This window comes from Gymnoscopelus microlampas, assembly GCF_963454915.1.
Source record: "Gymnoscopelus microlampas genome assembly, chromosome: 4".
NCBI lineage: Eukaryota > Metazoa > Chordata > Actinopteri > Myctophiformes > Myctophidae > Gymnoscopelus > Gymnoscopelus microlampas.
In genome coordinates, this window is record NC_139941.1 from 15,076,799 (window position 1) to 15,089,803 (window position 13,005).

Sequence of the window (13,005 nt, forward strand, 5' to 3'; positions counted from 1 at the left end):
AGTCATCTTTATTGTCCTCCTCCGCTTCGTTAGTTGGTGCGTAACACTGGATGATGGTGAGCTTGCAGTGTTTGGAGTTGAATCGGGCCCTAATAAGCCTGTCACTGAGGGGTTCCCATTCTAACAAGGTGCTAGCCTTCTCCTTCGTGATTATGAGGGCCACGCCGCGCGCGTGTTGGTCATCGTGCCCAGAGTGGAGTATAACTGAGCCATCGCTTGACACTTGGCGTCCAGAGCCGGTCCATCGGCATTCACTAATCCCCAGAATGTCCAGTCTGTATCTCCTCATTTCGCGGATGACTTGTGCAGTTTTGGATGTCTCGAACATGGTGCGGACATTCCATGCGCCTAGGCGGATCTTATTTTTGGGCCCGAGCAGACTGGTTTTCGCTCTCCTGACTTCCTGTTGTAGGCTTTCATCAGAAGAGGTCATGCCGCCAATTGGTTGGCTCCAGTCTACTGCTAGGTCCGTGTCGGTATTTTTCGTTAAAGTTTCCGTAACAAGGATGTTTTTTACGGGGTGGGGTCGTTAGCCCCACGCCCAACCCCCAACCTGGAGGGCCAGGTGCTGATTTTTGTCGGGACTCTACCTGGAATACCTGCCCGACATGGTTGAACCTGCTGGGGGCTAAGCCCCCGTCGGTATAGCTACCCAGGTCACGGAGACACACAAGCTTCCCCACCACGGCAAGGTATACAGCACAAGGAGAAGCTTACTTACTTACTTACATATAGAAAAAAATCCCCTCCTGCTCAGTCCCAGGTGGGAGGAGCTATAGATTGAGTAATCACACTGCACACCTGATTTTGATTAGAATTATCACCACCTGCACCTAATTGCAGTGGGCCCTTTAAAAGGCACCCACTTCACTGCAGTTAAAGCTTGGCTCCAGAGGAGGGCCCTGGGGTTCCTCCGGGCCGGGTCACATCACTTCGTCTTCGATAGTCCATGAAGTGTTTGGTGAACCATTCTTTGTCTGTCCCCTCACCCGAGACCACTTTGCCATGGGAGACCCTACCAGGAGCACTAGGCTCCAGACAACACAGCTCCCAGGTTCATTGGGGCACACAAATATCTCCACCACGATAAGGTTATGGTTCCTTGGAGAGACCAAATGGACCTGTAAGAGTCCATAAGGTTACTCTCAGAGTTACACATGGATATAATATAACACTGAGGATTTTACTGTGTAGTCGCGGTGACTGTCCAAAGTCTGCAAGTTTTAATGAAAAGAGCTGTGAAGCATATCCTGAGACAACAAGAGATATTGCTATATGTATGCTATACCAGGGGAGGGTAGAGTACTGAAAATCTGTACTCAAGTAAAAGTGCAACTTCTCCCATAAAAAAAGTATTTGTGTAAAAGTTATAATGAAACCAGTAGAGATAGACTAGTCATAATATAAAGAGAGTGAAGTGAGGCTCTTTGCTTCCTTCAGTGTCTACCCTACATTTTTTTTTAAAGATAATGATCATGTATGATTTATGTACTCTTATGTATTTAACCACTTTGAATATGGTGTTCCTATTTTGGGCATGTCATTATAGGCAAGAATGTCCAAAAATAGCAGATCTTCAAGCTCACAAAAGCATCATGAAGTAATACGTTGTGAGCTTGTAGATCAGCTATTTTCATCAAGATTCATGCGACACCGTCGAATGACGATGTATGAAATAGGGCTTAAGTTGTTCAAAGGGATTGATTATTTTTAACTTCATGAACGTAGTGTCTGATTGCGGTGAAACTTTCCACCCACTTTCACACTATGTTGAGGAACAAATGCCACCCTTTTAACATTGGCCTGTTGTAGCGCCACCAGCAGGTCAAATTTAGCAAAACACATTTTTAGCACAAAATGCCTCAAATCACGAATGCAGTGTCCGATTGCCGTGCACGGCCTAGGAAGAAATGGCACCCTTTTCACATTGGCCTATAATAGTGCCACCAGGAGGCCAAAATAACCTACCTGACCCGGCGGAGACCTGTGCTCCAAGGAGCACTTTTTCTAGTTTTCTTTCAAAACGAATTTCACCCACTTTTTTACCTTGTAAACCTGTGACAATAAACCTGATTCTGATTCTGATTTTCCACTGACTATTTAACCTGCAATCTGATAGATACTGATAGATGTTGACCTTTTCATTTTAATTTATTCTGTTTATGATACAGTGATCAATATTTAATGTTGGTTTTATTTAAACTGTTACAGTTTTGCTGATGGATGGTCAGGAATGTCAGCATCAACCAAGTTCCTGGGGAATCTCATCTGTGAAGCAGTAGAACAGGAAGAAGAAACAGGAGAGAAGATTCTGAAAGTGTTGTCCTCTGTGTGTAATTACAAAACATTCCCCTTTATTGACTGGCAAGATGAGTGGAAACACAGGAAGTATCAATGTGATGTACTACTGGACTTATACTCCTATGTGAAGAACTATGAGACTCAAACAGGCAGAAGTGTTCTTCCAGCAATACAACCAGTTTACCAGTCAGCTCCTACAGTCTGGTCCATAGACCTCTCAGAGAGAAAGGTCTCCCTCCTCCTAGAGGTGATGAAACTCCAACCAGAGAAGAAACCAGTAGATTTGACAGACTGGTCAGATGAAGAGAGTGAAGTGAGGATCTTCCTTCAGTGTCTACCCTACATCTCACAACTCAGGTTAATGTGTTTCCTTACATTTAATATTTGTCTACAGTATATATAAAAGCCACCCAGCTTTAATATAAATATAATGAGGTATGATTATCCTATTGAATTCATTATTAACTGATTATTTGTCACTTTTTGTGCACTGATTTTACAACAAATATATGTGTAATTGTATTATCGTACTATAAATCTAGCTGTAAAATGGAGAAAGCTCTGTATGTTCTCACTTCTCAGTCCATGTTTTCTCCTCAGTGTGTTGACCAATCAATCTGAAATTGCACATGGGTATTGATCATTGGTAAATGCAAGGATCTACAAAGCTGGTTTTCAAACTTTCCCAAATTTAAGCTGTTTATTAGCATTTTTGATTTTTGCCATGGGCTATGGGATTTGTACACAGTAAAATCTTGAGTGTTCATTTAACTTTGATAAAAATGTAACCAAATGGACCTTTAAGGGTCCATTTGGTTACATTTGTACACTCAGAGTTACAAATGGATATAATAACTATTATGATTGTGGAAAATTAAAGACAACTTTAAATTGTATGATATACTAAACTTCTAAAACTGACTCTTTAACCTGAAACCTGATAAATACAGTGTTGACCGTTTTTGGGGCGGTGTAGCCGCCCCCTATAAGTGAGTTTTGGACACCGACCAAAAGATTTGTATACCCCCTAACCCTTCCATTGTTAATGCAAATCGATACTTTTGCAAAGTCAGCCAATCACATTACAGCTAGTGTCATCACCACTAACTGTAATGTGATTGGCTGACTTTGCAAATTCAGGACTGTGATTGGCTAGCGAAACACATGACACATGTGAAGCCCTATGAATAGCAGTATGGACTTTAAAAAAAGTCACTTATCCTTTTTTTAAAGTCAGTCATGTTGTGATGACCACACACCGCCCACTTCACACTGGGTGTGATTTTTTTATTGTATTATGTTTATGATACAGAGATCAATATTTAATGTTGGTTTCCATTTAATCTTTTGCAGTGTCCATAGAAGGTCAGGAAGGTCAGCATCAACCAAGTTCCTGGGCAAGCTCATCTGTGAAGCAGCAAAACAGGAAGAAAAAACAGGAGATAAGATTCTGGAGTTGTTGGCTTCTGTGTGTAATTACAAAACATTCCCCCTCATTGACTTTGATAATGATGATAATAGGGAAGACAGGATGTATCAATGTGATGTACTGCTGTATCTATACTCCTATGTGAAGAACTATGATACTCAAACAGGCAGAAGTGTTCTTCCAGCATTACAACACGTTTATCAGTCACTTCCTACAGTCTGGTCCATAAACCTCTCAGAGGGAAAGGTCTCCCTCCTCCTAGAGGTGCTGAAACTCCAATCAGAGAAGAAACCAGTACAGCTGAGAGGCTGGTCAGATGAGAGTGAAGTGAGGATCTTCCTTCAGTGTCTACCCTACATCTCACAGCTCAGGTTAATGTGTTTCCTTTCATTTAATATTTGTCTATATAAATAAAAGCCATCCAGATTTTAATATAAATATAACGAGTTATGATTATTAAATGGAATTAGTTATGAACTGATTATTTGTCACGTTTTGTGCACTGAATTTACAACCGACAAATGTAATTTTTAATTATATTATCCTATTATAAATCTAGCTATAAAATGTAGAAAACTGTCAGTATGTCCTCAGTCCGTCCCTCAGTCCATTTGTTCTCCTCAGTGGGTTGACCAATCGATCTGAAACGGCACATGGGTATGGATCATTGGTATATGCAAGGATCTACAAATGAGATTTTCAAACTGTCACAAATTTAAGCTATTTATTAGCATTTTTGCCATGGGCTATGGGATCTGTACACAGTAAAATCTTTAGTGTTCATTTAACTTTGAGAGAAATGCAACCAAATGGACCTGTAATGTTCCAATAAGTTACAATTGTACTCTCAGAGTTACAAATGGATATAATAAGAGGATTTGAGGATTTTACATTGTAGTTGTGGTGGTGACGGTCCAAAGTCTGCATGTTTTAATGTAAAGAGCTGTGCAGCATATCCAGAGACAACAAGAGATTGTATATGCTTAGTATGCTATACCCATAGAGTTAGGCTATACCAGGGGAGGGTAGAGTACTGGAAATCTGTACTCAAGTAAAAGTACAACTTCTCCCATGAAACAGTACTTGAGTAAAAGTAAAAATGAAACCAGTAGAGATGACAGACTAGTCATATGAAGAGAGTGAAGTGACAATCCTCCTTCAATGTCTACCCTACATCTCACAATTTAGGTTAATGTGTTTCCTTTCATTGAAGATTTTTGTTTAAAGATAATGATGTATGATTTATGAACTGTTATGTATTTAACCACATTAAACCTGGTGTCCCTATTTTAGGCATATCATTATTGGCAAACATTTCCAAAAATAGCAGATCTAAAAGCTCATAAAACATCTGCGTTGTGAGCTTGTAGATCAGCTATCTTCATCACTTGACACCGTCGAATGACAAATATGAAATAGGGCTTAAGTGGTTAAAAGGGATTGAATATTTGTAACTTTAGTGATTTGATCCCAGCATCAAATGATACACTATGGCCCTCATTTATCAATGGAATGTACAAACCAGCTTATTTTTGCCTATATTTATCTATACTTACGCTAAAGTCCAAGTGACATTTATCAAGCGATCCTATACAGCCTATCCTAGCGTACGTTCGGTCTGTCCTTTGATAAATGTGACAGCTGAAACCGAGTGTCATTTGAATAACACGCCCTCTCTCTCTTTGTTCTCAACACGCCCTTAAATGTTCTCAAAACGCCCCGATTTTACGTCATGAAGAACCATAATATGACCAAACAACGCATGGAAAGCCAATAAGAAAGAGTTTCCCCCACCCGCCTCACTGCCTGCCAAGTCGCACGCACGCACGCACGCACGCACGCACGCACGCACGCACGCACACACACACACACACACCTACCACCTACTTACAAGCCTACTTGCAAGCCTAACTGTGTCATTCATGTATTCCGTAACGGTACAATCTTGGTACACATCGCCATGAATGGAATACCTTTGTATATTAATTTATTTAACCCATACCGAGCAGTGCGCGTTCGAGTTACAGTTAAAATAAAGCAGTCATGTATTCCCCGTGAGAGCCGACCCCCGAGAATGCTCTCGCATAAGCTCTCGAATATTTTTTAAATAGCAGATCTACAAGCTCACAACGTGTCGCGTTGTGAGCTGAATGACTGTTAAAGCAGTTTGTTTATATGAGTGAATGATTAAGCACCTAACTTGTAACACTGCAAATTGTTAGATTTGAATTGCTTGTCATTGTCAAGCAAATAAAATAGGCGGGTATGTCCATGATGTATGCCTTTATAAAATATTATATTTTCACAGGGATTATTTATTAGTGTGTTAGATATACATTTTGGAGTCGATACATGTGTCCAGATGCCTCTCAGATGGTCAGACAATGCTGCTCCAAAGGTCTACGATGGAACAAACAAGTGCAGCCAAAGTCTACACACCCTCAAACCTGTCGTGAGATCTGAGCGGGCCGTACGCTGAAGTCAAAGTCACGATAGATTGATAAATGCCGAAAATTGCGGTGATCTCGAAGTACGCCCATTATTTGGTCTACACCAATTTGATAAATGAGGGCCACTGTGTCTTCAATGCTTGGCTATTTTTTATGATAGGTTTAGAAGTTTAGTATATCATATACTTTTCACATACAAAGTTTTCTTTCATTTTCCATTGACTCTTTAACCTGAAATCTAATATATACAATTGTGACCTTTTTATTTTACTTGATTTTAATGTGTTTATTATACAGAGATCAATAGTTAATGTTGGTTTTCATTTAAACTGTTACAGTGTTTATGATCGATGGTCAGGACGGTCAGAATTAACCAAGTTCCTGGGGACGCTAATCTGTGAAGCAGCAGAACAGGAAGAAGAAACAGGAGAGAAGATTCTGGAATTGTTGTATTCTGTGTGTAATTACAAAACATTCCCCTTCATTGACTGGAATGATGATTGGCAACACAGGATGTATCAATGTGATGAACTACTGGGCATATACACCTATGTGAAGAACTATGAGACTCAAACAGGCAGAAGTGTTCTTCCAGCATTACAACCAGTTTACCAGTCAGCTCCTACGATCTGGTCCATAGACCTCTCAGAGAGAAAGGTCTCCCTCCTCCTAGAGTTGCTGAAACTTCAACCAGAGAAGAAACCAGTACAGCTGAGAGGCTGGTCAGATGAAGAAAGTGAAGTGAGGATCTTCCTTCAGTGTCTACCCTACATCTCACAGCTCAGGTTAATGTGTTTCCTTTCATTTCATATTTGTCTATATATAAAAGGCATTCAGGTTTAATATGAAGATAATGAGGTGTGATTATCAAATTAAATGAATTATGAAATGATTATTTGTCACTTTTTGTGCACTGAATTTACAACAGACAACTATAATTTCGAAGTTCATTATCCTATTATAAATCTAGCTATGAAATGTAGAAAACTGTCAGTATGGTCTGAGTCCACCCCTCAGTCCATTTGTTCTCCTCAGTGGGTTGACTAGGGCTGTCACGATTATGATATTTTACGTGACGATTAATTGTCACACAAATAATTGTGATTAACGATTTAATTGTGTTTCTGTCGTTGAACATTGGAACATATGAAAAAATATATAATTTATGTTTGGCTTTTAGGCTTTGAGGTTGGACAGGGCAGACATGGCAAATAACCTTAATATACAAATAAATTGCTGAAATATTTAATAACTTTCTACTTAAAAAAATACATTAATAGCCCATTAAAAGCTCACAGCTTGTAGATCTGCTATTTCCATTATTCTTTTTAAATGTTTTAACATTTAACGATTATGACGATTACGCAAAAATCATTGTGATTGTCTGAAATAATTGCGACTAGGCGATTATGTAATAATTGTGACAGGCCTAGGGTTGACCAATCTGAAATGGCAAATGGGTATTGATTATTGGTATATGCAAGGATCTACAAATCTGATTATCAAACTCGTCCCAAATTTAAGCTGTTTATTAGCGTTTTTGCCATGGGCTATGGGATATGTACACAGTAAAATCTTGAGTGTTCATTTAGCTTTGAGAGAAATGTAACCAAATGGAATTAGTTACATTTGTACACTCTCAGAGTTACAAATGGATGTAATAACACTGGGGATTTGACTGTGTAGTCATGGTGACGGTCCAAAGTCTGCTCGTTTAATGTAAAGAGCTGAGCAGCATATCCAGAGACAACACAAGAAATGATATGCTATAAGGCATAGCATTGACTGCCACTTTGTGGTGCCACAGATAGAAACATATTTGAATATTTAATTACATTATATACTATTATTTACTATTTAATAAATATCCTTTCTGTGGTTTTAAAATATTTTTTGACACAGAATCAAATGTGTTATGGTCATGATTCACATGGAACCTGAATGGCTTGGTTCCAGGCTTAAAACAATGTATATAAATATTTCCGGCAATCTCTATGGGAAGAATGAATGGGTTTTAAATCTGTGGCACCACAAAATGGCCGCCACTGCTATGCCCTATAAGTATGCTATACCAGGGGAGGGTAGAGTAGTGGAAATCTTTACTCAAGTAAAAGTACAACTTCTCCCATAAAAAAGTATTTGAGTACTCGAGTAAATGACAAAGTATGAAATAGGGCTTAAGTGGTTAAAAGGGATTTATTATTTCTAACTTTTGTGATTTTATTCCAGCATCAAATGATACACTATCTGTCTTCATAGCTTGGTTATTCTTTATGAGAGGTTTAGAAGTTTCGTATATCTATATATTAAAATTTCTTTCATTTTCCACTGACTCTTTAACCTGAAATTGATGGATATACCGTGTTGACGGTTTCATTTTCATTTTATTATTTATTTATTATGTTTATGATACAGAGATCAATATTTTATGTTGGTTTTCATTTAAACGTTTGCAGTGTTGCTGAAGGAAGCTCAGTAATGTCAGCATCAACCAAGATCCTGGGGAAGCTCATCTGTGAGGCAGCAGAACAGAAAGAAGAAACAGGAGAGAAGATTCTGGAATTGTTGTCTTCTCTGTGTAATTACAAAACATTCCCCTTTATTGACTGGCAAGATGATTGGAGACACAGGAAGTATCAATGTGATGTACTACTGGACTTATGCTCCTATGTGAAGAACTATGAGACTCAAACAGGCAGAAGTGTTCTTCCAGCATTACAATCAGTTTACCAGTCAGTTCCTACAGTCTGGTCCATAGACCTCTCAGAGAGAAAGGTCTCCCTCCTCCTAGAGGTGCTGAAACTCCAACCAGAGAAGAAACCAGTAGAGCTGACAGACTGGTCAGATGGAGAGAGTGAAGTGAGGATCTTCCTTCAGTGTCTACCCTACATCTCACAACTGAGGTTAATGTGTTTCCTTTCATTTCATATTTGTCTACATATGAAAGCCATCTACCTTTTCTAAACATAATGAGGTTTGATAATCCACTTAAATTAATTATGATCTTTTTTTTTTTAATATTAAAAACTGATTATTTTGTCACTTGCACTGAATTTACAAGGGACATAATGTAATTGTATACTCTAAATGCACTGTGTGTGTGTGTGTGTGTGTGTGTGTGTGTGTGTGTGTGTGTGTGTGTGTGTGTGTGTGTGTGTGTGTGTGTGTGTGTGTGTGTGTGTGTGTGTGTGTGTGTGTGTGTGTGTGTCTGTCTTTCCTTCCCCTGCATATCTCAAAACAGATTTGCAGTGATACGAGCAGGTTCCCTGGCTGGGGCCCTGGGAGGAGAGGCCTGTAGAGGTTTGGCCCTGGTTCTGGAACACTCTGAGGGACTGACAGAACTGGACCTCAGTCACTGTCAGCTCACTGACCAGCTACTAGAAACTCTGATCCCCCACCTGCACAAAGCACAAGTCCTGGAGTGAGTAGTCCTGGAGTGAGTAGTCCTATAGAGCGTGCCAACGCGTCGTCACCACAGGGGGGGGGCATAGTAGCGCAGACATGTTTGTTTTGGGCAATGTTAAGTCAACCTGGGTTATACCCCTCAAAGATGTCCACTGCTACCAAAAGACACTTGTTGACGCCCCCTTTAGGATTTTTGGCACGCTCTATAGAATGGAGTTCTATTCTGTGTGTGTGTGTGTGTGTGTGTGTGTGTGTGTGTGTGTGTGTGTGTGTGTGTGTGTGTGTGTGTGTGTGTGTGTGTGTGTGTGTGTGTGTGTGTGTGTGTGTGTGTGTGTGTGTGTGTGTGTGTGTGTGTGTGTGTGAGAGAGAGAGAGAGACCATGAGGTACTATTCTATTCCTTTGTCCTTTCTCTTTCTTTTGTTATTGTAGTCTGAGTCACAATAATCTCACTGATGCTCAAACAGACAGATTAGTCCAGCTGCTCTCCATCAATACCTCCATCCAGACTGTACGGTGAGTAGAATGGAGTTGTGTTTGAATGTGTGCATTATTAATAGAATAACTTATTGTTTCTCAGGTGTGTAGAGAACTCAGTCATCAACATGGTTTACTACACGCAACATACCTGTTGAATTAAAATGCTTCATCCTTTGATGTCTTTCCAGACTCTTCAACAACTGCTTCAAGGACACAACCCCCTTCCTGAGAGATAAGCGCTTTGAAATGGTACTCATTGTACTTTGCCTCATTGCACTTGCTTAATAATACATTTATTGCAAGCAAGTACAATGAGGTCCAAGCACCACATGTTCACTTAAATAAATTCAATCATTTTTTATATCTTTAAATACCACATACTGTAAATGCAATCTAATACCAATTTCACGATAATATCTGTCAAAGAATGACAGAATACCAGTAGGGACAATAATGCTTACAATTATGTTAAGTACATGAATTTGACATCTATGTCCCAGCTAATTTAGTATTTTAACAACATGCAATCAATCTAGTTTACATGGATTCAAGTTCTCAATTGCCATGACTGATTTCAGTCATTATTATAAGATGAAAGATTATTAGGAGGATCAAACTAGCAATAGCATACATGTGTCGAACAGTGAGAACATACAGTAGGTTCATAATGATAATACTTAAACAGCATATTCAACATAATATTTTGCTAATTGTTTAGGAAACAGAGCTTTAGTGTGTGTGTGTGTGTGTGTGTGTGTGTGTGTGTGTGTGTGTGTGTGTGTGTGTGTGTGTGTGTGTGTGTGTGTGTGTGAGTGTGAGGGGTGGCTGGGGGGCAGTCCTTTTACTCGATTTCACTAATAACATATTGGAACTTGACCTGACAAAATGAGATTTTGTCAGATTTTTGACTTTGAGTCTAGTTAGTATTAAGCTTTAGCCCTATAGGCTATGGGTGTTTAGGGAACAAAAGACCAATTTTTCACGGGTTATTAAATATATGTGTTTTCTGTTTTTGTTATTATTAAAAAATAAATAATTTTCAGGAATTATAAAGAAAAAAATGTGGGGAAAAAAAAGAAGTGAAAAAAGCAGATTTACAAGCTTCGCAATGCGACACACTGTGAGCTTGTATTTTGCTATTTTCACTAGTTTGGGTCCCGGGGAGACATCACATTTCTCTTATGGTTGTCAAATAAAAAGTTTAGGAACATGACAATAGCCGATCTACAAGCTCACAAAGCGCAACGATGTGATGCGCTGGGCAGTTGTAGATCGGATACTTTTAATTCATTAATATTTTTTTTGAAAATTTGTCCTAAATACAGACATCAGCAATAAAATAATGTTGTTATTGAGATATTTCAGTATTGTTTTCATTTCACCACATTGACAAACAGTGTTGAGATTTAGGGCAAACATTATCATTATCATTACCTGTTAGTCTGTCTTTCTGTCACCTAATGTTTGAATGCTGCTCTGCATCCATGTTTAACCTGTAGTGAGATTAATTCTCGTTCTATTTTCCCTCCTCACATTGTTTCCTTGCTCCTTAGATGAGATGGAAGGACCTCTGTGTCCCTGCCAAGTCAAAAGGGGAGGGGCAAGAGGAGGCAGAGTACATTTGTGTCTAATTCACAGAATTAGAAAGAAATGTAGTTGTCGGGTATTGCAACATGCTTTTAATTGAAAAGTTATGCCAAAAATCTGAAATATAAAATGAGTCCCTAAAAAAAAGAATTCACATTTGTTTTCATATTCGTGGCTAAGTGTCTAAGTGAAAGCGCTTTTGTCTCTGCGTTATAGAGGCACCTCAATATGCAATTCTATATTGTGGTAGATCAGATAATGTGTGCATGGTTTCTAGTTTCAAAACAAACCTACATGCCAGAATGTTTATCTATAGAGCGGTAGTAGCGGTTCATCTAACATCAGCAGAGAGTCAGGAATCACACACTCAGTCAGTCGGCAGGGAGTGACCTTTTCAAGAACTGGTGCTGTAGAACAGCCTTATTTGGTTCATATGTATTTATGTTTATGTAATATCCATGATTTGATTTGATTTTCTCTGTTCTCTTTTTTTAGAAGATGAGGAAGAAGATGGAAGCTGATTCTGATCATGATGATTATTTCTTATCTCTTCAGGAAATAGTTCCACCCTCTGTTGCTATAGTGTCCCCCCATCCCCCCATGTTGCCTTCCCCATCCCTATCACAACATTCCCCAGAAGAAATGGGGACCACAGACCATCCTGCTACAGAGTCACTGTCCTCTCCACATCCCTCATTGGAGCACCAAAATGAAACGGATCTAAGTAGATGTTTCAGTGGTTTGAGGATGGGAGAATCCAACTCCCTGCCTCGTTCTCACAGCTTACCCTCACTGAGCCAAATTCCATGCATAGAGAACAATGCAAGTTTCACAGCAAAGTGCTCCCACAGTTTAAATGATGTTACTCTACTGGACAAAACACAGAACGTTACACCTGACATCATTGTTGTAGAAAACAAGGAAAGCTACGGCTTGCACTGCACCCAAGCAGGACTGTTGCAATGCAACGTGACCGGCCTGGTGTTTAAGATGGAGGCAGAGACAGATGTGACTTACAGGACAGTCCCTTGGAACCAAAGGATTCAAGCCCAGATTGGCAAGAGGCCTGCAGGACCACTGTTTGACTTAAAATGTCCTCAGGGGTCTGTGTGTCAGTTACACCTTCCACACTGTGAGATCCTCCCCATGGATGGAGGCAAGTCCCTGTCTGTGGTCCATGTGATGGATGATGGCATTGAGCTTATCAAGCCTGATGTGATCACAGAAACTCATGTCATCATAAATATAACAGAATGTTCACTCTATGGTATTATAATTACAGGTTTAAAAGAATTGGTCAAATTATTTTTCAACAGTCCTATCCGTGCATTGGTGTTGCCGTTTTATACACCACC

The 13,005-nt window shown here is 39.5% G+C and overlaps 1 protein-coding gene across 5 annotated transcripts in view; it reads left to right on the forward strand.

The window, feature by feature from the left end:
* The window catches only part of LOC311043437 (uncharacterized protein), a 30,521-nt gene extending 19,802 nt beyond the window's left edge, over positions 1 to 10,719 (forward strand). The window contains exons 4-11 of one of the 5 annotated variants that reach the window (XM_084054678.1): positions 2,212 to 2,658; positions 3,655 to 4,107; positions 6,519 to 6,965; positions 8,637 to 9,083; positions 9,422 to 9,601; positions 10,016 to 10,099; positions 10,252 to 10,312; positions 10,642 to 10,719. In XM_084054678.1, the coding sequence (XP_083910804.1) occupies positions 2,212 to 2,658; positions 3,655 to 4,107; positions 6,519 to 6,965; positions 8,637 to 9,083; positions 9,422 to 9,601; positions 10,016 to 10,099; positions 10,252 to 10,312; positions 10,642 to 10,653 (2,131 nt within the window). In that variant the 3' untranslated portion in view covers positions 10,654 to 10,719. Of the gene's footprint in view, positions 1 to 2,211; positions 2,659 to 3,654; positions 4,108 to 6,518; positions 6,966 to 8,636; positions 9,084 to 9,421; positions 9,602 to 10,015; positions 10,100 to 10,251; positions 10,486 to 10,641 lie in introns of those variants that run through there. The other 4 variants (XM_084054676.1, XM_084054677.1, XM_084054679.1 and 1 more) reach the window with 4 other exon arrangements.
* Positions 10,720 to 13,005: the final 2,286 nt, after the last annotated feature.